This window comes from Diceros bicornis, chromosome 4 (assembly GCF_020826845.1).
Source record: "Diceros bicornis minor isolate mBicDic1 chromosome 4, mDicBic1.mat.cur, whole genome shotgun sequence".
Classification (NCBI taxonomy): Eukaryota; Metazoa; Chordata; class Mammalia; order Perissodactyla; family Rhinocerotidae; genus Diceros; species Diceros bicornis.
Genome location: NC_080743.1, coordinates 35,137,233 through 35,163,358, shown reverse-complemented (window position 1 = coordinate 35,163,358; position 26,126 = coordinate 35,137,233). Strand labels below are relative to the sequence as shown.

The window sequence follows — 26,126 nt, the reverse complement described above, 5'->3', positions numbered from 1 at the left end:
AGAATAACTAAGAGCACAGCTTTTGGAAAAACGGCCTGGATCATAATCTTGGCTTTGACTGAGGGACCCTGGGCAAGTCATTCACCCTGAAACTCAGTCTGTCTTCTACAAAATGGTGATAATAGTATCTACTTCAAAACTTTGTCACGTGAGTTAGATGAAATGATATTTACATAAAAGTGCTTACTGAGCGCTGTGCCTGGCACATAGTATTTAACAAACAACATTAGGATTTAATGGGTTTTCTTGCTTCTCCTTTTCTTTTAAAGCTAATAAAAATTCAGTAATGATTTGGGGACATTAGAAAATATTTTTTGCTATTCTAATTAAAGTATCAATATATCACTTAAGAAAGATAGCAAGTAACCCATAGAGGAAGAAGTGAAAATAATTCAGGAAATCACTATTTGATGACTGGCTGACACTAAACTCACAATCATCAAGTATAAGTTTAAAATTCTATGAGACAATCATTTAAGAGTTTAATCAGATTTAATCACAAATAAGCCACTGGAAAGCAAGTGAAGATTCTTTTAAGGATTCTTGAACAATTAAGATTCATAGCTTTCTCTCTGAAATTTTCCCTTAAATCAGGCGAGTTCCACAAGGCGTGGAACCTTGTGGGATCACATTCTTCAGCAACCACAGCCACGAAAGGGAGCTTACCCAGAGTCAGCAGTGAGCAAAGAGAAACTTCCTGTATACATGACGCTCTAACTGGGGACACCAATGTTCTCCCAGAGGGCAGGGACTTCTCTCTCTTTGCTCTCTGTATCCCCAGCACCTAGCATAAGTTCTTAAAAAGTGTTTGTGGAAAGCATGCATGATTTTAAATATGTCACAATATTCTCAACTCAATAATAATGGAACAAATTAAATATACACAGTGTGCTAAACAGGAAAAAATTTTAATTCAGTATAACGCTCTCATTTTGAATATGAGAGAACTAAGTCCCAAAGGTTAAATGACTTATGACTTACCAAAGCTGACACAGCTAATTAACAGTCAACTGACATCAGCTTTAGCCAGTCAGTCAACAACTATTTGCCAAGTTCCTACAATATCCAACGGCTATTCTAGGTCTGAGGGCACTAACCCAGGAGTTAGTGAGTAGGTCAAAGTGCTGGTTCCCAAACAGATTACCTCCTAGTGGAGGGAAGACAGACATAAGCATACTTATTCAATAGGATCACTCCAGCTTGTAGCTGCCATGAAGGAAAAAAAACAGGGTAGTGTGACAGAGGTGCTGCTTGAACCAAGACAGGCAGGGAAGGCCTTTCTGAGGCGGCCATCCGAGGTGAGAGCTGAAAGAGGAGGAGGAGGAGGTAGTTATGCAAATACCTAGGGGAAGAGAGCCCTCCAAGCGGGGGTGACAGCAGGTACAAAGGTATACTCAACATGGAGAATGGAGGAAAACGAGGTCATGTCAAGAGGCTACATTTTATTCTGGATGCAATGGAAAGTGAATTTTAAACAAGCAAGTGCTACGATTAAATGTCCACTTACAAAAATTACCCTGCCCAGTGGTGAATGAGCATGAAGACAAGCATGGAAGCAGCGAGACCAGCTAGAGGCTACTGCCATGGCTTATACTGGGCTTCCAGGACTGGAGACGGTGAGAAATGCTCCGATTCAGAATATATTTTGGAGATAGAGGTGACAGGACATACTATCTAATGGAGAAAGAAAAGAATCAAGAAAGAAGCCAAGGTTTCTGGCCCCAACAACCACGACAGTGGTGATAGCACTGAATGACATGAGCAGCACTGGAGGGAAGAAATCCAGATTTTACTTTTGGCCACGTCAAATTTGAGATGCCCAGCAGATGTGTCAAACAGGAGCTCAGGGATTGGCCTGGAGGTACACATTTGGGAGTCACCAGCATATTGAGGACTAGATGAGAGCACTGAGGAAGAGAAATGTGTAGAACTAACAATATCCATCCACTCACGTAAACATTTATTTAGTGCAAGTGTTGTCATGCCTACTGATGCCAAGGGAAGTGACGGGGCCTCTGGCAACCCAAACGGCCAAGGCCCCAAAGGGGACAGCAACTATCTGGCTCCCACTGGATGGTGGGTCTGTCCATGTTACCAGATCTCATAATTTTGGGAGAGAAGCTACAGATCTATATTTTCATATAACATCTCCCAATTTTTAAATGCTTACTACCAATTTTTAAAGTTTTTAAAATACTATGGAAAAAACCAATGACTTCTAATTTAGCACCTACAGGGTTGCAGGTGCAGTGCAGGGTACTACAGTGACCAAGACAAATGTAATACTAACCTTGCAATCTACTCAGAGCTCTACTAGAGCTCACAATCTACTGAGGCAAAAATAATCAGAAATAAACAGAGGTAAAATCTACAATACAGTGCATTCTGTACAATGATAGAGATATGCCCAAGTTAACATGGGAAATCAGAGAAGGGATACCGAGGGCATTAAAAGGGGAGGCAATACAGATAGCAGGAACAAAGGCACAAGCGCAAGCAAGAAAATAAAGAGAGGCATAAACGGGGAGCTCCAAGTAGCTCCACGCTGCTGGAAAGGAGGGTCAAAGACACTGGTCTTTCACCGGCTTGAGAGGTCAATAGGGGACAAGTCATACTAAATTGTATACTTGACATAAACTAGAATACAAGATAATTCTTCTACCTTTGGGACTATAAATTATACTTAATATGTTAGTTCATATAATGACATAAAAATGTAATCATCAATATTTACATGTAGACTACACATCCCTTATGCACCTGCTTTTGAAGTCCAACTAATTTTCTCACTTTTTTTAAATGTGATTTTTCATCTAAAAAACTGTTTCTATGTAAGCCCCCAAAGCTACATGGTCATTTAAATATGTATTTCTTGTGGACCAAGTTTCTGTATAGAACATCTCTGTGCCATCAGTGCAGGCTGGATCGTGGCTCCCTCCTTCCTGGGCTCCCAGCCCTCAAGACCCTCCTGCTGCAGTGCTCTTTCCCATACAAACTCAACCATGCCCCCTCCTGTGTTCACATGCCTGCCCTTCTAGATTCTAGGCTCTTAGGGATTGTTTCCCACCTTGTATTCTTTGTGCCAGGTGCCATCTGCTGAGCAGAGGGAAAATTTCCTCTAAAGCACTCTCAGCCCATCACTCCAGCAGTCCAAGTGTTACTGCCCGAATTTACTAGGTGCCTACAGCTCCCACAATCAGTTAAGACTTTACAGCTATTAATCTTATAAGTGTCATTAGTAAAGGTTAGCCTGCTCTCTTCACCTAAATCTTAAACAAAATATTAGCAAATCTAATTTCAGCAATATATGAAAAAGAGAAGACATCTTGACCAGGTGGGATTTATCCCAGGATTCAAGGTCGGTTTAACATTTGATCACTCATTAAGCTCTGCTCTTACTATCTGTACCTTTACCTTTGTGTTATGCTTCAGAAAGGTGTTTTTTAAAAAGCTGTTTTTAAATATAGGCAACAATATATTGTCCTCCAAAGTTGAAGAGCACTTTTTCTGATACCCAGGAATGAATATTTAAATGCAACATTTTTCCGGATCAAGGATTTTCAGGATAAAACTGAAGTTAGAAATAGCACAAATACTCAGTGCCATGTGTAAGTATGTGTGGGGCCATGGGCGAGGTAGATTATAGAATTTAAATTTAAATTTGAAGTTGATCACTAAACCTCCCAAAAATTCATAAACGATGAGACCTGCAGAAGGAATCCTACCTAAGAGACGGTGAAACACCCAGGGGTCCTATGAAATAGACCCTACCTTCCATTTTCTTAAGAGTAGAATAAAACAAGAAAGCTGCAGCCTAGTAGAATGGATCTAAGGTGGGAAAGCAGGTCAGAGATCATCTGCAGATCTAGAAAAAGCAAAGGCAAACAGCAAGAAATGGGCATGGCTTCTTCACAGAAAGGAGAAAGACTCTAAGTGAGAAAATTCTGGTCACTGGTCACATACTTGATTGTGGAACAGAGAGAGTTTGGAGGCCAGGATGAAATATCTCCTAAGAAAATCCAAATTCCTGTGTTGATTAATATCTTATCATCAAACAACCACAGGCTACCAACTGGATTTCCAAGATAAATACTTTCATGTCATTCCTCTGCTCAAAACCCTCCAACAGCTTCCTTTCTTCCTGTCAAGTTTATGACGACCTGGACGGCCCCACACAACCTGGTCCCTCCCCACCTCTCAAAACTCATTTCCTGACACTCTGCCTTGTCCACTCTACCAGAGCCATTGTGGCCCCTGGCTGTTTCTTACACACGCCAGTCTCTCCTTGAAGTTTCCCCCCGACCCCAAAGCCCCAGTAGATAGTTGTATGTCATAGCTGCACATCAGCACATCCTTCTAGTTGCTGTACGTGGGACGCAGCCTCAGCACGGCCGGAGAAGCGGTGCGTCAGTGCGCACCCGGGATCCGAAACCGGGCCGCCAGCAGCAGAGCACGCGCACTTAACTGCTAAGCCACGGGGCCGGCCCTCTCCTTGAAGTTTTATTTCTGCTCCTGCTGCTTAGAATTCTCTTCCTCCAGATATTCCCATGGCTTGTTCCTCATTCCTTTGGGTCTCTGCTCAAATGTCATCTTGTAATAGCAAGGCCTTCCCAACTCTCCCAGATAAAAGAACACCCTGCACTCAGTTGCTCTCTATATCCCTCGTACCTGTTTTCTTTATAGTTTCCAATAGTTTTCATTACACCTGATATGTTTACATTGACATATTTATGAATTTTCTATTTTATCCCACAAGAATGCAGACTTCACAACAGCAGGGGTTTAGTTAAGTTCACTGCTATATCCCCAGTGCCTGACATGTTGTAGGTATTCAATAACTATTTATTGAATGAAAGAATCAACAGAACAGGACTAATAAAATTTCTGACTTTATGCAGGCGTATACTCCAGTGTAAATCAACAAACTCTCTTTCTGGTTTACACATCATACAATCTGATCAGTACTAGCTACACTAACAAAATTGAGTTTCTGAACCTACAAACTTCAGATTCCTGACACAAGATATCATCACTTGAGTAACACATGAAGCCCCATTTGGAAGGTCAGCAGGGTCGACCCTCTATGACATCACTCTAACTAAAAAGACACTTACCTGTGCAATAATGGAAAGAATGCCAAGGACTGCTATAAATGCCGCAACACTTTCTTGTGAAAATTTCATTATCTAGAAAGTTTCCAGAAAAAGTAACATTAATAAATAAAAAAGCACAACAAATACCATACTAATGCAATTACTTGTATATGGACACTAAATGGGCTAGAAAAAGAAAATGCAATCTTTTATAACCAAAGAATTCTTCAGAAGAAGAATCTGGCTTTCACTGAGAACCGAAATTATAACAAGCATTAACATACTAAGAGTAAGTAAATCCCTTAATTTACATTTCCAAAATTGGAGACAGCTTTCAAGCACTCAGAATCCATTTTACAAATAAATATTGCAGTGTTTTGTGCTTTTTACAGGTATTGATAAATGCTCAGTCTCTGCCTAGTAAGAGTAGTGTCAAGGAGAAAAAAATGAATGCCCTCGTTTTGGCTCGCTGCTTTGCTAATATATGCTCTCCATCATGAAGAGACTGCCTGGAGCAGGTGACTGGGCTAGGGCATCCCCTCACCTCTATCAGTGACACATACACAAACTCAAACCACATACACTGCCAGGAAAATGGTGTCTTTTTGCCTAAGCCAAAAGTCTTCACAGAAATGCCTAAGGAACATCAGCCACACTAAACAGGAAGTTAATTCCAGTGAGCTGTTATTTACAAAACAAAATGGCAGTCATTTTTAAAAGTCTCTGCTATTATAGCTCTCTCAAAGTTAAATATTTTGTTATTATGGCACTAAACAATGAAAGAAAAGTCCACTTTGGTAGAATAGGATTTTACCTGTCTGAGGTATAAAAAAAAGCTGGAATATTGGCCTGCCTCCGGTAGGTAGGAGAGGAACACCGTAATGCAGATTAGCAGCACTATGGAATCTTGGCCCACTTTTTTTAAGGACTAGAACAAGAAAAAGACTGATATAAGATTTTATACCAAAACACAGAACTATCCTTAAGGCTATGCAGAGCTGTCTTCTGGCAGTATACATATACAGAAGCCTAGCTGTCTTCTTGCTTTTTTTTTAATTTATTTCACCCTCCCCAAACTATTCTGAAAAGCATTTCAAAATATTTTTTTTAATCCTGTCCAGTGTTTTACCCCAAAGAAACGTTCACAACAAAATATTAATGCTGCACTGAATCATGCGTTCACTTTTTTGCCAAAGAGAAGGAGCAAGTATAAACTTACTGCAAAAGGGTCAGCCTGTTCCCAGGAAATGGGCGCTCCCCATGACGCTGGCCGCATCTTCTCAGGCAGCGACTCGGGCACAGCAACCAGGATAAAACAAATATCTAGCAAAGCTATCGCTGTAGCCAGGACCACCACTAAGCTGTCCCCATACACTCGCCCCAGGTAGGCTCCAATTGCAGGGCTGGTCACCAAACTTGCAGCAAAAGTTGCTGAAACCTGCAACGAATCAATGGGAAGAGACAAGTCAGGACCCCTTGACTCCTCCTCCACCACACAGAACTCTGGGCTCCGCAGTCCCCCTGCTGCACCTCCCTGTCCTCCTACTCGGGCCGTTCTCCTTGTACTCTCTTCTTTTGCAGGAAGAGAAAAGAATTAGATTCTTAACTAAAAAATATGTAATAGCCTCTAAGACAGTATCTTCAAACTTTCTTTTAAGGCTTGGAGCCCCTTGTTCAAATAAATCCTACTGAAAAACTCACAGACAAAACAGATTAAAAAATAAACAAAAAACTGTTTTAGTTGAGGAAGGGCTGGGGGCCTGGAGCACCATCCAAATGCCCCCTTTCTAAATGCCAGGCACGCTCGTCCCTGGGGCACCTCCACAACCCTTGGTGCTCTGTGAAAGGAGTCTAAAACACAATGCCTAAGGAAATCCAATGTCACTGTGATTTTTTTCCAATTATTAAATGAACGTTTACCCCGATACATAGTTAAGACTGGCTAAACGAAAGCTTAAAGACTTTGAGGTTTATCATCTCATCAGTAACAGTGGTAAGCCCTGCTACAAAACTGAACTGAAAATCTTTTTAGGTGGCAGGTTAGGACAAATAAAATGTGCACTGAGTACTCTGTAACCACGTGTCTCTAAAACACTGACTTGTCATACAAGTCTGGTGAAGACACAGATGCAAGTACAGAGGACACAGTGGAGAAAAACTGTTAACCCCAGACACATCTGGCCTACTGACCAAGATGGCCTGCAGATCAGCAGTAGATATGACAGCAGATAACACCTGACTGAAACCACACTCTTCAGAGGAAAATTAGAAACAATGTTGGAAATGCATGAGGTTCTGCTTCCTACCTGTGCTTTATTTCTGTTTCTGTGCCATTTTTGACTTTTGGGTGGAGGATTTAAACTTTACAGGAATGTTTGTTTTTAGCTATTTATTAATAACTACTCAAGAAAAGCAATTCAATTTCCAAAGGTCAATTATTTGATAAGTACATAATATTTTAATAACTTTAAAAATCTAGCTGTGAACCCAAATGTCCATCACTGGTGAGTGGAGAAACAAAATGTAGTCTATCCCATACAATGGAATACTACACAGCAATTAAAAGGAACAAACTACTGACATTTGCATTAACACGGACGACCCTCAAAGCATTATGCTGGGTAAAAGAAACTAGACACAGAAGACTACATTTTGTATTATTTCATTTTAATGAAATTTCTATTAAAAGCAAAATTACAGAGACAAAGTAGATTGGGGGTCGGGGTGAAGCGAGAGTAGATAGCAGACGGGCCTGAAGGAACTTTTCAGGCTGATGGAAATATTCTAAAACTGGATTGTGCTGGGATTCTGTTACAGCAGCCCTAGCAAATTAAATACAGTGAGCTGTGGTCTCTTTTAAACTCCTGACATATTCAATTTTTAGTATTCCCTATTTTTAGTATTTTGTTAGAAGAACTTTTATATGATAAACATATTCTACTGTAATTTCAAATCTGACATGTGTGACTAATAAATACTAACTGAATGAAAGTATCAAAACTTACATGACTTTGTACTGGAAAAAATGTTTAATGTAGTCTAATGGGATGATTTTATTATGAAATGTATTATATGCAAAAAAGAAAAAAATCTTGTAATGCAAAGGCTTGCCCACCTTGTAATATGAGATAACGAAAAAACAAGGTGTTTTTTGGCAGATAGAAAGGCACAGAATAAACCCACATACCAGTCCATACGCCATACTTCTCTCATGTTCTTGGGTTATATCTGCTACATATGCAAATACCACGGAGAAAGTCACTGCAAAAACCCCAGAAACAGAGATAACTGCAAAGTACCACCTAGGGTTGAAAGACAATTGACAAGAAATGGTTAAACAATTACCATTACCTTAACCTTCCATCATTCCTGTAAGTGAATCAGAGTGAGAATAGCTAATTTCAGTGAACGGCTTACTAGGACAGTTCATGGACTAAATTCTACAAATTGTAAGCCACAGATATCATGAAAACATAGTGCTAGAAGTGGCCCTTCGATATCAACTCAGCTACTATGCAGGAATACTTTAAATTAAATCATGTGTTCAGGTCAATCTTTTACCCAACTGTTGAATTGTTAAGCGGCCTTGTTTTTTCTACTAAAAATAGCAACAAACTAAAGTCTATTATAATTCATCCATTACTATTTCCCACCATAGTACTATACAAAAAACAAAATTCAATAAATAAAACTAAGGAACAAGTTACCTATGTCTATTCTGAGCCTATACATAGAAACTAGATGTTTTCCCGTAAGTTATCTTTAGCTCTTCAAATGTTCGCAAAACAAACAACTCAGTCTTCACATAGAAGAAACCTGTATGGTAGTGTTCACAAATAAAATCGAGAATGGATAGTTACTACAAAGAGTGAACCAAAGGTATTTTAAAAAGCAAGCTACGGGGCCAGCCCAGTGGTATAGTGGTTAAGTTCGTGCGCTCTGCTTCGGCAGCCTGGGAGTCGCAGGTTCGGATCCTGGGAGCGGACATGTGCGCTACTTACCAAGCCATGCTGTGGCAGCGTCCCATATAAAGTAGAGGTAGATGGGCATGGATGTTAGCCCAGGGCCAATCTTCCTCAGCAAAAAGAGGAGGATTGGCAACAGATGTTAGCTCAGGGCTAATCTTCCTCACACACACAAAAAAGCAAGCTACATTTTGCTATACATGATTCCAGAATATCTAGCTGGGAAAAAGAAGTTTCTATTGTAACGCTGATGTTTAGTTTTTAAAATCATGTATGATCACAATGAATTTTCAAAATATCATTCCACCAGGACTTTATTGTTTACTGAATTTTTCATCAAGAGTTTGGCTTTTAGAGCTGTATCTAACCTATGAGGGGAAGATCCTGCGCCATATATACCATTGGCCTTTCTAGACACACCATGGAAATACAGCTCATCTATGACGTATAATTAACTAACATTAATGCTCAGTGGGGTAGAACATGAGTCAGAGAATTAACCAATCTACAAGTAAACTGGGCTCTATTACCTTGGGAAAATCATTCTCTTTGTGAGCTTTCCCTTCCTTCCTCCTCAGTGAAAGAATGCTGATTGTAATCAGGGCGGCCATGAGCCTAGCCTCTTGTAACTAAGAGCAGCATATGCCTGAAATCTGACCAAACAGATGCAAGCAGAGGTTGGGAGGGAAGTGTGTAGTTTCCTTAAAGGAAGGCAGTGTGCTCTTCTTAGCCACTCCTTCCATCTTGAGGCCTCAAGTGTGACGTGAGCTGGACCTCCAGCAGCCATCTTGGACAGTGAGGTGATTGTGGAGGATGGCAGAGCATGAAGACAGAAAAAGTCTGGTTCTCTGGAACTGCCAACCAGCTCTGGACTGCTCAACTCCAGATTTCTTTTATACAGAGGAAGAAATAAGCTTCTTTGATTTTAAGCAACTATTATTTTGAGCTTTACTGATATATAACAAAACCTATTTCTAATTAATACAGATAATGATGATAAACTTTTTAACATTCTACTTAAGAAAATAAAAACTTAGCAACTCTATCCAGTCCCCAAAATATTGTTTTGAAATTTGGGTTGTGAAATCCAAAAGCAGATTAGCCAAGAGTCTACATGCTTCCTATAGTAGTATCTAGTTCTAGAGCCTTCATGAACTGTTACTTAGCTACTATATTTTTAAGGGTCCTCTTATCTGTGTCAAAGAATAAACGCATTAGAAGAATAAAATCAAAACCTACATAGATAAGATGGCAAAAGGTGAAAATTAAGGGAATATTCAGAAAACAATTAACAGAAAGTGATATTTAGTTGCTATAATCTGAATATGCACGTACCATGGGCTGATCTTCATTAAAGGAATTGGGGCACATGTGAAAAACACTGTTAGCAGCAAGAAGGATTTTCGGCCCCAAACATCAGAAAGAGCACCAATAAGCGGGGCACTGAGGAACGACAACAAACCCTAAAAAAAAGTAAATAAAAAAAAAATGTATACTATGTACATCGATGAGCCAAAAATAAATCATTTTACTACCATAGAAGAACTTTAAACAAGTTTATTTCTAAAATAAGTATATCACCAAATTTTAGATAAACAACTTATTTCTTATCTACATATAATCTAAAAATTTCCCAAGACTGTCTAGAATCATCTGCAGGGCTCTGGTTGTGTATTAAATATGAAATGCTCTAATGAATTCTCAACCACAGTAACTCCACATTAGCAATTCTAGAAAAAATATCATACGTTAACCATCTGTTTTCATATCCATAGCTAATTATCTGTTTATAAAACTTGCTGGTCAAATGGAACCAAGAGTGAAGAAGATGTAGAACGATGAAAGACTGAAACATACTGATATCGTTTCATATTTACGCATTTTCTCAATAGTTCCTTTCTCTTTAATCTATATTCTTGCTGTTAGTTTACAAAAGCATTCAGATCTCTGGAATAAAAATCCCAACACATTAAGCACAGGGGAAATCCGTTATGATGTGGGTTATCATTATACATAGCTACATGTCAGTCAAATCATACGTAAAACCCAGTAGTTTAAAAAGTGTTACATAATCCCCAGAGATATACTCTAACCAGCCCTGGTGGTCTAGTGGTTAAGATTCAGCGCTGTGCTCACCGCTGAGGCCCAGGTTTGTTTCCCAGTCAGGAAACCACACGACCCATCTATCGGTTGTCATACTATGGCATCTGTGTGTTGCTGTGATGCTAAAAGCTATGCCACCAGTATTTCAAATACCAGCAGGGTCACCCATGGTGGACAGGTTTCAGTGAAGCTTCCAGACTAAGACAGACAAGGAAGAAGGACCTGGCCACCCACTTCCAATAAAATTGGTCACGCAAACCCTATGAATAGCAGCGGAGCACTGTCTGATACAGCACTGGAAGGTGAGAGGATGACACAAAAAGACCAGGCAGGGTTCTGCTCTGCTGTACACAGGGTTGCTAGAAGTTGGAAGTGACTCGACAGCACTAACAGAAAAACCAAAACAAGATATACTCTAACTGTAAAAATCAACACTTAGTGGATTAGTCAACTAACTAACTTAATATACTGGCAGAATTATATAGACACAGGTGTGTGTGTGTGTGTACGTGTGTATGTTATGTATACATATATATATATGATCGATCCTACCTTTACTCCTTGAATTAGGCCATTCATCAGAAATGTATGTTTAGGGAAGGTTTCATGTAATACCTAAAAAATAAAAACAAAATAAAAACCTCAAAATAAAAATCTACATTTTAGTCTTAGTAAAACTTCTACATATACATTGTAAAATATCCCTTCATAATACAATCTAATTTTATTTATTTCATATGAATTTTCAGATTTGTATGACACTATGCTTATGAGTTTACTAATAATATCAAACATCATATGGCATTTACTATGTCACGAGGCACTAAATTGGGTACTTTACATGTATTATCTCCCTTAATTCCTTATAACAACCCTATTAGAAAACAGACAAACACAAAGGTTAAACAGAGATTACACAGTCAGTAAGTGGCAAAACAGAAATTGAACACAGGACTTGAAATTCCATGCTTTTAATCGTTGTTATCCTGCTTCCCATATATAACTGACTGACTTATTAACTCCTTTACAGATAGGTTTATTATCTAAGACTGGAAGAATAAGTAGGGAAATTTTAACTGCCAAAAAAGTGGATCTAGAAAAACTACAAGAAAAAAAATCCCGACCTATGAAAATGTTTAACAAGTTATTCTACCCTTTCCAAGGCCTGGTCTCAAACCACACAGCATCAATTTGTTCACTGAGCAACAAGTGAACTATTGGGAACCTACTGGTTGAAAAAGCAATTGGAGGAAAAGGAAACTAAAAAATAAAAAGCAGTAGCCACCATTTTTACAGTCTATGTGTCAGAGGCTTTATAAATACTCTTATTTAATCCTAATAACATTATGAATTAGATAATATTACCACTTTACAGATGAGGCAACTGAGTTCTCGCTTGACTTAAAAGCCAATGCTTCTTCCACTATACCATACTGTCTCTCAATAAAAACAACAGAGAATGGCAATGTGGGGAATAAGGAAGGTAGGGAAATCTCTTTAGGAAGAAAAACTATGCTGAGTGTACTTTCTGACATCTTGCAAGAAAAACCTTTAGAAGGATTAGAATGCTCCTTTCAGTTACTCTTCTGCCAATAACTAGAAATTTAACAAAAATTAGGAGTTAAATCTTTTCCTTTAGTACAAGAACTGGCAAGCTATGGCCAGAGCAAATCCTGCTAGTAGCACCTGTTTTTTGTAAATAAAGTTTTATTGAAACACAGCCACGCCCATTTATTTACATACAGTTTATGACTGTTTTTGTTGAGTAGAGTACTTGTGACAGATACTGTATGGCTTCCAAAGCTAGAAAAAGACAAAAATATTTAGTATCTGGTCCTTTACAGAAAAAGTTTGTAGACCCCTTCTTTAGATTTGTCAGTCTTTATTATAAATAACAACAGAGTTTCTCAACCTCAGCACTATTGACATTTTGGAGTACATAGTTACAGTCAGGTGCTGCATAAGGATGTTTTGGTCAATGACTGACCGCATATACGACAGTGGTCCCATAAGATTAGTAACCATATAGCCTAAGTATGTAGTGGCTGTACCATCTAGGTTTGTGTAAGTATTCTCTACGATATTTGCACAATGACGAAATCGCCTAATGATGCGTTTCTCAGAACGTATCCCCCCCGTTGTTAAGTGACGCATGACTGTATTTGTTGTGGAGGGCTGATTTGTGCATAGTAGGATGTTTAGCAGCATCCCTGCTAAACCTCTCTCTGTTAGATGCCAGTAGCATCTTCCCTCCCCCACCCCCTCAAAGTTGTGACAATCAAAAAGGTCACCAGACATTGCCAAATGTCCCCTAGGGGTCAAATCACCCTCAGTTGAGAATCACTGACTTAATCTATGAATATGGTAAATATGTGATTTTTCCCATGTTAATGATTTTCTTCCACTACTAAACATTTCATTTCTAATTTTCTTTATTTTTACATACGAGTTAATTTTTGCTAAATTTTTAGTTATTGGCAGAAGAAGAGTAACTGAAAGGAGCATTCTAATCCTTCTAAAGGTTTTTCTTGCAAGATGTCAGAAAGTACCGTCAGCGTAGTTTTTCTTCCTAAAGAGATTTCCCCACCTTTTGCATCAACTCAAATCTACTTTTCTTCCAATAACTACTACAGGCCAAAACTTTCTAAGGACAAAGAATGGGTTTGGTGTTACAAAGAATGAAGGACATAATTAACGCCTACAGGCAGCTTTGTAATATGCTAGATCTTACTGCTAATGGTTCACTTTGCTAAGCTATCTTCCATTCCAATCAATCTGGTTTCTTCTATTTTAGAAATACTCCGACACTTTCCAACATGCATACTTCTATACGCAACATCCTGTCCATTTTGTATGTTTGTTCCCCTTATCTTCTCTATCTAGCCCAACCCCAAACCTCCCAAATTGCTCCTCTGCTACCAAACTTTCCTGTCCAAAGCAATCAATTTCCCCTTTAGGGCCACAAAATAGGTGATTAGGGCCCTCACTTGGCAGTCACACACAGCTTGGTGATATTTCTTATATTACACTGCTGTATTTTGTATTTTTCAGCTTTTCGTGTATTTAATAAATATTTCTTTTCACTATTTCAAACTTCTTTAGGACAGGCACTATATCTACTCTGCCTATCATTTAATATGTCTTTATCTCTATTAGTGCCTCATAGAGTGCCTTTACGTAGTAATGTTCACTAAATTTCATAATTAACTGATAATAAATTCTGCTTTCAAAATGACTTAATACAACATGACAATTACGCAAATTAATTTAGCTAATGTTACAAAATAAAAACCTTCATAATCCTCTAAATGAGTACAGTTAAATAAAGATAAAAATTCAAACGTGGGAGTTTAACAAAATTTTAACACAGAGACAAATATAACAAGTAATACAAGATTTATGATCTGTGAGAATCCTTTAGCACTGGACTTTAGAGCTGAACGGGAAAAAATGTAATATTTTCCAAGAAAATTTACGGATCTTAAAAATTTTAAAAACTTTAAAAATTTTGAGTAAAGTAAATAGTCCTGAAAATAGTAAATGCCTTGGGACTATTTCTGTAGCAAATGATGCTAAGCCATTTACACAGAAGAGATGCTGGAGGATTTGAGTGTAAGGTCTTGCTCCGTAACGTGCACCATCAAACACTGGTCTAGTATTTCTAGAACCAAAAGACCAAAACATTTTCTATCAAAAAAGGTAAAGCCACTTCTTAGCATTATAGATCCTTAGACCTATTGTCATTAATTCTCTTTAACTAATATGTTAGTCAATCAGTAATCACTGATTGAAGACCCACTATGAACCAACCATATAGTCATAACCTCTCAAAGTGTTAAGACTTCAGTCCTTAAAAATATTTGCCAGTATAAAATTCTTCTTCGTAGTTAACTTAAGTCCCCTTGTTGATGGAGACTCCCATCCTCCCCTGGGAAGATCCTCAACATAGAACACAACCTTTGTCCTTTGACTGTGTTTTGGGAGAACACGGTGTTCTAAGCTCTGTTAGCTTAAAATGCAAAGACAATTGCAACCACATGAAATTAAAAAAAAATTCTTTAACTTCACATTAATTTTTAAAACTAAGGCTATTATTAATCCAAAACCAAACAGTCATTATAATTGAGATGTCTTAAGATTGGTTATTTGCTAAGCGAATGAATTCAAAGACTATCTTTGAAACTTGAAATGCTGAAACTTTATAGTTTTTGAGCTTATGTATGAGAAGAGAGATATATTGACTTAAAATACAAATAAACTGAACTATATCTTCATCTTCATTTTCCCTTTTTAAATGAATGTTAAGAGCTGTGACTCTCTAGCAGGCCCATTTATAATCAGTTTCAAAACACATTAAGTCAGAAATAAAATGTTTAAAGGTTAACAGACTTTTAGAAAGAGAGCAAAGTGCTATGACTTGGTGTCTTCTACTCTGAAACCCACCTCTCCCCAGACCACAACACAGGGATGGGGCACGGGAGTACAGGAGTCCAAAACAAAGAAAAGAAGACTGCCAACAAAGTCAACAAAAACTTATAATCAAAAAGCTCAAAATGAGCAAAACCTTTTTAAAAAGCCCACACCAGGGCCGGCCTCGTGGCTTAGCGGTTAGGGGCTGGCGCTCCGCTACTGGCGGCCTGGATTCGGATCCCGGGCGTGCACCGACGCACCGCTTCTCCGGCCATGCTGAGGCCACGTCCCACATACAGCAACTAGAAGGATGTGCAGCTATGACATACAACTATCTACTGGGGCTTTGGGGGGAAAAAAAAAGGAGGAGGATTGGCAATAGATGTTAGCTCAGAGCCGGTCTTCCTCAGCAAAAAGAGGAGGATTAGCAAGGATGTTAGCTCAGGGCTGATCTTCCTCACCAAAAAAAAAAAAAAAAAAAAAGCCCACACTGAATTAATATACTAATATACTGATTCTTAATTAGTGATATATACTAGCTATACAAGAGAATCACTAAAAAATACACTAAAAAATAAAAATGCCTGAGCCTCCCCCTTGAAGATTCTGATTTCAGCAAGCGTTAAAAGGCCTAGGTATTTTGAAAAAACTCCCCAGGTATCACTGATATTTACCCTCTGGTTAAAACTCACTGAATTAATTGATAGAACATTTTTATTGCTGAAAATGTTCATCTCTGATTGGCTAATCTGTCCTAATGGGGAAAGCAAAGCCTATCCTGAAGCCAAGATCTCTTATCAAACCGAGGATGGTTGCCTGGAGGGGTGGGCAGGATTGAAGGAGAACTTTCAGGTCCCCACACATTTCTATATTGCTTAATGTTTTACAACAAGCATACACTGTGTCTCTAATTATAAAAAAAGCAATATATATTACACACAGAGAGAGGAATGCATATATACAGATTTATACATAAGCCCCCATGCATAATTTTCTATAGTGATATTTCAAAGATTCTTGCTGTGCCACTGCCCAAAGGCCAAAGTACCTGAAAGCATCTAGAGTATAGCTAATCTCAGCATGTAGATACAATCTAATCTCTATAATCCTTGTTGTGCCTATGTCTCTTCTCCTTACCCTAAAGTTTTCCCCATCACACAAGAGAAAAATGTCGAACACAAAAACTGCAATTATTTAAAAACATGTATACATTACAGATGAGAAAAGAATTAGAAAAATACAACTCTGAGCTTAATATTCATTAATATTTAAACTGTTTTTTTCTGAAAGGATACTTAATTTAAAAAATATAATCAAGTAAAAATTGAAAAACGTAAAGAATGATGACTATGATAATATTACAGACAACTCTCCCTAGTAACCACATCTCATCATTTCGCCATATTAAAATTCAAGCATAAAGAACAAGCATGGGAATTAAGAGTAACCGTTATAACAACCATGGGGAAAAAACGTCTTGCTATAAATCAAATAATTGGCAATAATGTTATAGCAATTATTCCAAGAAATGTAGTCACACTGGCAAAAAATTTAAAAAAATTTATGAAGTCCTTCCAAACTAGCACCTTTCATTTTCCTGACAAGAATTCAATATTTAAAAAAAAAAAAGAAAAATCAAAAGTACTATCCATCTTGTAATAACAAAAATAATTAAGACTATACTAAGTACAAAGTTAGTTTTCACATAACTTTGAAAAATGAACTAATAAACAAGCCTTTATGTCTAAATAATTGGATTCCTTTCTTGTTCTTAAAGAAGACCGTCTCCCTTTGTCCAATTGGAAAAAAAAGATACCAGAGTTAGACAAAAATTGACATATCTGAAAAATTTAAACCAGAAGTAAATTTTTAAAATAGCTATACATACTTCAAATCCTGATGACAAATTATGGGAACATCATAAAAAGTTTTTTTGATGGCTTGTTAACAGTTTACCCAACATTTTAATCTGTTTGGCTTGGTTGGGCTGCCAATAACCTCCACTACCTAAAACACGGGTATGAACCCCTTACCACCAGCACTCCCTGGGGCTAGGCACTGAAGCAAGCAAGCCCAGGCTCCAGCGCTGACGCTGCACTTTATCATCACAGCAGCAAGCAAGTTGCCTAACTTTTCTCAACCTTAATTTCCTCATCTGTATTACGAAGCTAATACCTTACTCCTAAGGTGGTTTTGAGGATTAAAAGTGTATTTGATGTGCTTAGGACTGTGCTTGGGCCCATCATAATATAAATATATATGGACTGTTCACTATTACAAAGCTCCAGTACTTTACACCATATGACTAATGATCCGCCAGACAGATTTATATGTTGAATTGGTAGTAGATCATAAACAAGCAAACTGGAATATTAGGAGAGCTAATATAAAGGTGTGAGACCACACGGTTATTACAGCACCTTGGCAGCCCTTGATATCAACTTACTACAGTAAAAGGAAGTTAACGAATGTCATAATGAACTTGCATCATCTGATGAAGTTCCAAATCAGTGTACACAGATTATGAAGGCAGGCAATGTGTAAAGTAATTTTTGAAAGATTCCCATCAAAAATTATTAAAGAAAAGATCAGATATTTAAAAGTCTACAATTCAATTACTTTGAAAATCCATTTATGTAAAACTGATGACCCATTATAGGTAAATGAGCTGTTTCCTTCTTAAAAAGGAAAGGATCTCAATCAAAACATACCCAAATCAGCATTCTTACAATTATATGTCAGAAAATTTTGTTATTCAGGGAACTATTCTAACTTGGAATGCATTGTTTATTACAAATGGAATTGTATTTATTTGAGATTTTCCTTTCTTCTGAATCTTGTTTTAGCAGTACTCATGAATATGCCCTGCATATTCAAAATAACTATTAGACATCTGTATTTTACATAGATACAGTAATGATCATGTAGCCATATAATAAATATGCTAAGAAATATGGAACATAAATTTTCTTAGACTCGTTCAATCTACTTACATGATCACCAAATTTATTTATAAACAACTTTTTGTAAAAACCTTTTTTGTATAACAATGAACAAGTTTAGGAAAATATAAGGAGGTATATCTCTCTAAAATTCTATTCTTCTGGGATTTGGTATGCTGTACCTTTATTCTGATTACACCTTCCAAGTATTACAGAGTTCTACCATAACTACAACTTCCTCATTCCATTTCCCTCATCTACACCAACACGAGAAAAGTAGCTATCACCTGAGCTGTTTGGTCTGGCAGGGAGGTTTTTTCTAAGATTCCAAACTTGGGAAGATCTGGGTAAAATCAGCTCAGGGCTATGAAAAGAGTCACCTTTCTATTTTTGTGTGTGTGTGTGTGAGGAAGATCAACCCTGAGCTAACATCTGCCATTCCTCCTCTTTTTGCTGAGGAAGACTGGCCCTGAGCTAACATCCGTGCCGATCTTCCTCCACTTTATGTGGGAGGTCGCCTCAGCATGGCCTGACAAGCGAGGCGTCGGTGCATGCCCGGGATCCGAACCCGGGCTGCCAGCAGCGGAGTGCGTGCACTTAACCACTACATCACAGGGCCGTCCCCAAGAGTCACCTTTCTAGATGGTTACCTCTAGATCCTTGGCCTAAACTAAAAGAAACTTCTATTTGGAAAATGCAACTGCATGAATGAATCTCAAAATAATAATGCTGAGTGATTCAGGTCATAGACATCATCTTTCCTAAGCCTATCAGTATAAGAATCCTTTCCACTTTGGCCAAACAGATTAGGGAGTGAGCCCCTGCTCAAATATGTCCAGTGTTCACAAGAAGAATCACACCCGTCCAAGCCCTCCCAAAAAGTAAGGGAGAAGTAAAGGTTGGAAAAGACAACTAAAACGGTAAAATACAGTACTGAATGGCTGACGATATTGGTGGGAGAATTAACCATGGAAAAGAAAAAGGGCCAAAACCGAAGAAAAATAGATTTTAAAATCAGTGATAAATAAATTAAAAGATTACTTACCACCAAGGTGGGTGCCGTCAATAATCCCCAAGCAAAAAACTCCAAAAAGATGACGATAACCGCATGATAAACACTAGGAGAACCTATTCCTTGAGGCTATAAAAACAGATTTTAAAAAAGTTAACATTACAGAATTACTAACAATGATGGCAATAGTCGAGAAACATTTATTGAGAACACACATGTATTGGGCACTATGTCAAAGATCTGGACACCCACTGTCCCTGTCCTCAAGGTGCCAGGGATAGACAAGGAAGCAAATAAATACATTACATAAGTATAGTGTGCAATGGGAACACACAGAGTCCAGGGTGGGGATGGCAATATCAGACTTCTAGGAGGAAGGCTGAAAGGATGTAAAGGAGTTAGACAGGAGGAGGTGAGGGGCGGGAGGGAGGACAGAGGAAGTCAAGGCAGCAGCCTGCACAATGGCTGTGAGGCTTAGGAACAGGAGGCATTACAGGACTCATAGAGTTCAGTACAACGAGAGCATGGGCTCCACTTGGGGAGTATTGAGAGATGAGCTAGAGGCACCCAGGACTAACTTCCGTGCTATGGAGTCTATATTTAATTCTGAAGGCAATGGGGAGCCACTAAAGGACGTTAAGTAAGACTCATGTGATCAGATGAAAGTTTTAAGAAAGATCACTCTGGCAAAGGTGTAGCAGATAGATTAAAAGGGGGCAAAACTAAGGAAAGTTAACAGTTAGGAGGCTACTGTGCTAACCCTAAAACATAAATGAAGCCTGTGGCAAGAATCATAACAGATATTAACATGGCTCACAAGCAGGGCAGTCCCCAGAGTAGTACGTAAGAGATTTGGGATTTGATATACACAAGAGAGAAAATACAAAATTAAGTTTATAGCGCTGCTAGATATGTCTTAAGAATTACTTCAGGTGTTGAATTTCCTATTTCTGGGGGCAATATTAAATTGATGGTAAAGCAAATGACCTATAATATTAACTCAGTCTCCACTAACGAGTTTGTATAACAGAAAAACAAGCCTAATCAATACATATTGCAGTCATACTTAAATTTTAAAGTATATTCAATAGTCTGATGTGGAAAATATTAACAGTGTTTGGATTTCTCCATACACTAAAAATGATTTTAACACTGTCATGATCCATCTTCACCACTTAAAAAAATAGATGTCCCTCCCAACCTGCAGAAGTTAGGTATCCAAAAACCCCCTTGGTAGGAGAACTTGCAGTTGAGGACTCTGAGACAAACAGAGGTGGTGTGGGGTTTGGGGGACACAGGAGTTGAAAGACTATGGCTGCGAATGGATTTGTACAAGATCTCATTCACTCGACAAACATTTACAGAGCACCTACTAGGTAACAGAGGGGCTGGGATTACAAAAACCAATAAGACACACTCCCTGATCTCAAGGAGTTCACCGCCTAGAGAGGAAGAAACCTCATTATAATCATCTGCTTATGTGTAACTGCAATAAAAGAGATATATACAAGTTAGGAAGCAAGGAAAGAGTACCACAAGAAAAGGAAGTAGTGTGGACAATCACATCAGAGAAAACCAGGATGAAGTAGACAAAGGCCACTACAGTTTAAGGCTGATGGAGAATGAAGTCCCAATCATGGAGTAAGGAAAGGAAGGCAGAAGAGGCAGCCATTAGGCTCTGTTAAGGAGTCTCATCTTTAGAGACACAGGAAATCATTGAAGGGTTTCAAGCAAGAGAATAGTGTGCTCAGATCTGTACTTTTCAATACATCATGGTGATTTCCTAAAGGACAAAATTGAGGAGCAAACTGTATGCAAAAGGAGACTATCTGAATCAGTTCAAACAAGCGATGATGAGGGCATGAAACAGGGGAGTGGCAGGGACACTGGAGGGGAAGGAATGGATATAAGTGTTTAGGATTTGAAATTGGCAGAATTTGGTAAATGTGGGAGGGAAAGTCAAGAATGACTTCCAAGTTTTTAGCCTGGTGGTTTACTAGTGGAAGCTAGTAACTTCCCAGCTCCTTTTCCCCCATGAGGCTCAGATTTACTTCAGGTCCTATCTAAGAGATCGCCCCTTGTACTTAAAAGATTTCTATTGTCCTTTGAGGGCTGATTAAAACAATCAGTCAGCAGCACACACGATGTTTGAGACCACCAGAGTGGGTGAAATTACCTGGAGAAGATGAAGTGTGAAAAGAGCAGTGGGCTAAGATAAAACCCCAAGAAACACCAATATTTAAGTAGCGGGCAGAGGAAAAGGAACCCATGAAGAAGACAAAGCGGGAACAAGCAAGGAGACATCAGGAGAATCAAGAGAATACAGTGTCACAAACGACAAAGGAGCAGTTTTAGGAAGGAAGGGGTGATGACCAGTACCAAACACAGTAAGCAGATAAGGTCAAAGAATGCCCATAGGATTTGGCAAGCTCCAAACCGGCTTTGTTCACCACCACACATACTCAGCACCTAGTACAACGCCCAGTAGAGCTGCTCAGGGCCTTCAACATGCGAATTTATATTACGGATCTCCAAGAAGCTACAGTGTGCCCTGTTTTCCAAACTTGACCATGGAATCTTTTTTTCATATAACAGACAGTATCTCATGGACATTTGAGTTCCTTGGAAAACTGTTTGGGAAATGCTGATAAAAGGTAGATGATCATTATATAACAATGCGTATAAATATACACAGAGCAAAAAGGATAGAAGAAAATAATGTGTTAAAAGTGGCTGTTCAAATGAAGAGCACTTAATCAGTCGAGAAGAATGTCAAGGAAGGCTTTCCAGAGGAGGCAGGGGTATTATCTAAGCTGAGACCTCACAGTCCAGTGGGAAAGATGCCAGGATTGTCAGGTGTATATGTATATTTGGGGGGTCAGTGGAGGGAGATGATGGTCAAATGTGTCTGAGGTAAAGGGAACAGCACATGCAAAGGCCAGAAGACAGGAGACACTGCAGCTTACTTCAGTATCTGATATCTAAGGAGGAAAGTGGTAAAAGATGAGGTTGAGAGGTGAGACGAGGTGAAACTGAAGAGGTGACTTGAAAAAGGCCTTTTCAATCACATTAAGCCCTTTAACCTGAAGGCAGCAGGGGCACAATGAAATGTTTTAACTCAGAGTAACTTCACATTACAGGACTGTCCTTCTGGAACAGTAACTTTCACTGCAATGTGGCAAATAGGTGGAAAGAGAGGAAGGAAGACCTGAAGGGAGGCTACTGAACATACTAGCAGGTGAGAGATAACGGTAACTTGAATAAGACAGCAGTAGTAGGGATGGAGGGACGTGAATGGACACAAAATCATTTAGGAAAAAGGACTCAGTGGTTGACTAGACATAGCAGAGGAGGAGAAGGGAAGGTCAAAGTTATGAAAAGGTAAGATTTCAGTTTCCGGCTTGGTCAGTTGGACATGAGGAAAGGGGAAAGTACAAAAGATTAATTAGTTTTAGGCTTACTGGTTTGAGAAAAAATTTTACAACATTAGCTGAATTTAAGGACAACAAATTGAGGAAGATATGTAAGAAATAGCAAAAGATTAATATCTGAACTAGGTAAAGCCTTCATAAAAACCAATACAAAAGCATTAAGACACCATAAAAACATAAAGGGCATAAACAAATAATTTTAAAAACAGCTCATAACATTCTATGCTACGTAAATAACCAAACATTCAGAAAAAGCTCTACCACAAAGATGTTCATGGCAGCATCATTTACAGTGGGAAATGTGGAAACTGACATGTTCAACCTTTAGTTACAGGTCCTGTAACCAAATCACAGTATGTAAATCAGACAGAATAATATGCAGCCAAAAACTGTTTATAGATAATCTTTGTACAGATAATTTTTGACATGTAAAAATGCTTATGGCAATGTTAAATTTAAAAAATCAAAGCAGGATATAAAATTGTTTATGTAGAGTAATCTCAACTATGAAAAACAAAATAAAAACTCACCTCAATGTTAACAGTGTTCATATTAGGTAGCAATTTTAAGTGACATAAAATGATTTATTATGTCAGTCTGAATTTTCTAAATCTTTTCTAACAGGCATGCTTGTACTTTAAATAAGAGGACAATGTTTTGTTTATTTAAGAGAAAAACCATGTAAAACTAGAATGGAAAAAGATAGGTGATTGCATATACTTGTCCCTCCTGGGCCATTCTCTCATATTTCCCAGAATTGGGAGACAAAAGTATACTATTTTTTTCAAAAAAGCAGGGCAGGGTGGGGGGGTGGGGAGGGAGGCGATATTGGCTTGTCCTAAAGTACTGGTAATTTCGAGAGTTGTATTGTATCCATATTTCTTCCTTCTGTTTTAAATGAATTCAAAAGTAACAAAAAACCTTAATAAAATTGACAAAGTTTAAAAATACTTTACTGATGTGGAATTACAAAAACTTCTAGGCAGGGCTTTTGACATAAGGGCTGGTAGTTTCAACTGAATAACTATCCATAAGCAAAATTCCAGGAGAATTTGGGAAAGAATACAAGGGTCATGGCCTGGGCAGAAAGACCAGGGAAGAGGGTTAACAGACAAGTAGGGGGCAAATATTTGACCAGTGAGTGGTTACAGCATCAAGAGTAGAGAGTTCAGATCACAATGAGGAGATCATATCAACAAATGACATTTGAGGATGCTCAAGAGAATTCAAGAGGTACAAAGTGAAAAATTCTGAAGGAGACAAACCTGAACATAAACTGTCACATACCCAACCCCAAATGCCAAGATATGCCACCTAAATCCATAATATTTACTAGACCAGAAGTCCATTTGGCTGAGTAATTTCTCTCTTCGGGAGGCATGAGAGATGGTTCCATGGCAGTCACCTTGAACTTCAACCTCAGAAGTCAGGGACAATCTCCTCTAACCCCACCTCCACCCTCCAATCTAATTCCTATTTCCCAAATCATACTTTCCATGGTGGTAGATTTGGCTCCATCATCCAGGCTTTTGGCTAAGCCTTTTAAAATCTATTTATTTATTCTTCTATCCTATAATACTAGGTAACTTCTACAAAGTTTTATTTTGTTATGTAAAGTACTTATTTCATTTTATTGAACCTAAACTTACCTTTTTTCAAGCTCATGCTCTCTAAGGCAGGCCCTTTATTATTTATGCTTTATTATTCTATGATTTGGAGCATCTGGTACATGTGTAGCACAAAGGTGCTTACTGAATGCTTGAATAACTGAAAAGAATTACGCTGTAAGTCTCTTCTACCTATCACTATAGGCATTCAGTTATCATATTTAAACACTGTTAAACAAGCAGCATATTCATTAATTAAACTTGCAATTTCCCCTATGAATTCTCTCTCTATACTCTGACATCCCACTGTTGCTACTGTATCATTTATCACACGGATTTACTGTACATATACACTAGATTAAAATAATAAATAAAAAGATATTACTGAAGATTTATAATAGTTGACATTTATAATCTTATTTACTCTTCCTAACAACCTTTCAAGTTAGATACTATTATCTCCATTTTACAGCGCAATACGGCAAATAAGAGATGGAGCGGAGTCAATCCAGGCAACTCCGGAGCCCACATCTGGAGTCACGCTGGTTGCAGTGGTTACACTGCACGCATTACCACACACTGTTACTCTCTTAAGCACAGGGGCCAGTCTTATCCATTTTAGTATCCCAATGCATAGCACAATGCCTGAGACAGAAAGGGTATTTAATGCCCATGGATTGACTGACAGCCCGACTGACAGTCACTAAGCTGCTAGGTGACTTAAATATGTCATTTTACCTCTCCCGGCAGTTAGGGGTAAACTATTAACCTCTTACCTAAATCCTCATCTAGCTCTCACATTCTGAGTCTATGACTGCCCAATCAATAAGAGTTTATGAATCCAGCAGTTATTATGCAGGATATTGACTTTAATAACTTATGTTGTATTCCTACCAGTGAACTAGGGGCTTACGTGAATTGTTGGCCAGAAGTAATTCCACCAGTAAGTGGGCATTATAATGCCATTATAATCCCATTTATTAAATAAGATGTTACTCTGTGAGGAAACAATGAGAATATGCCAAACTGAGGCTCATTCTTCAAAACAACTGGCCTACACTATTCAAAAATGTCAATATCATAAAAAAAATCTATTCTAGAATGAAGAGATATGGCAACTAAAGATAATGACTAAATTCTGCATCCAAAAGAAGACAACTATAAAGGACATTATAGGGACAATTGGGGAATGTGACTATGGACTATATATTACATAATAATACTGTATTAACGTTAAACGTCTGAATGTGGTGACTGTACTGTGGTTACAGGGGACAATATCTTTATTCTTGGGTGATACCACGGTGAATGCCTTAGGGATAAAGTCTCATGACAAATACAACTAACTCTCAAATAGTTCAGTAAAAAATTTGGGTATATATTTACAGAGAGAAAGGAAAAACAAACGTGGCAAAATGTTAACATTCTGAATTGGTGAATTGTTAATCTATGGCGTGGGCAAATGAATATTCATTATGCTATTCTTGCAACTTTTCTGTAGTTTTGAAAATTCTCAGAACAAAAGTTGGGAAAAATAACATGATAAAAACCAAAATAAGGTAT

The 26,126-nt window shown here is 38.2% G+C and overlaps 1 protein-coding gene across 2 annotated transcripts in view; it reads right to left on the bottom strand.

Moving 5' to 3' along the window:
• The window catches only part of MFSD14A (major facilitator superfamily domain containing 14A), a 38,179-nt gene that overhangs the window by 6,074 nt on the left and 5,979 nt on the right, over positions 1–26,126 (bottom strand). Inside the window, exons 2-8 of one of the 2 annotated variants that reach the window (XM_058538625.1) lie at positions 19,559–19,654; positions 11,714–11,776; positions 10,394–10,521; positions 8,281–8,395; positions 6,313–6,531; positions 5,908–6,021; positions 5,115–5,186 (exon numbers count right to left, since the gene is read on the bottom strand). In XM_058538625.1, the coding sequence (XP_058394608.1) occupies positions 5,115–5,186; positions 5,908–6,021; positions 6,313–6,531; positions 8,281–8,395; positions 10,394–10,521; positions 11,714–11,776; positions 19,559–19,654 (807 nt within the window). The remainder of the gene's footprint in view (positions 1–5,114; positions 5,187–5,907; positions 6,022–6,312; positions 6,532–8,280; positions 8,396–10,393; positions 10,522–11,713; positions 11,777–19,558; positions 19,655–26,126) is intronic. The other variant, XM_058538626.1, reaches the window with a different exon arrangement.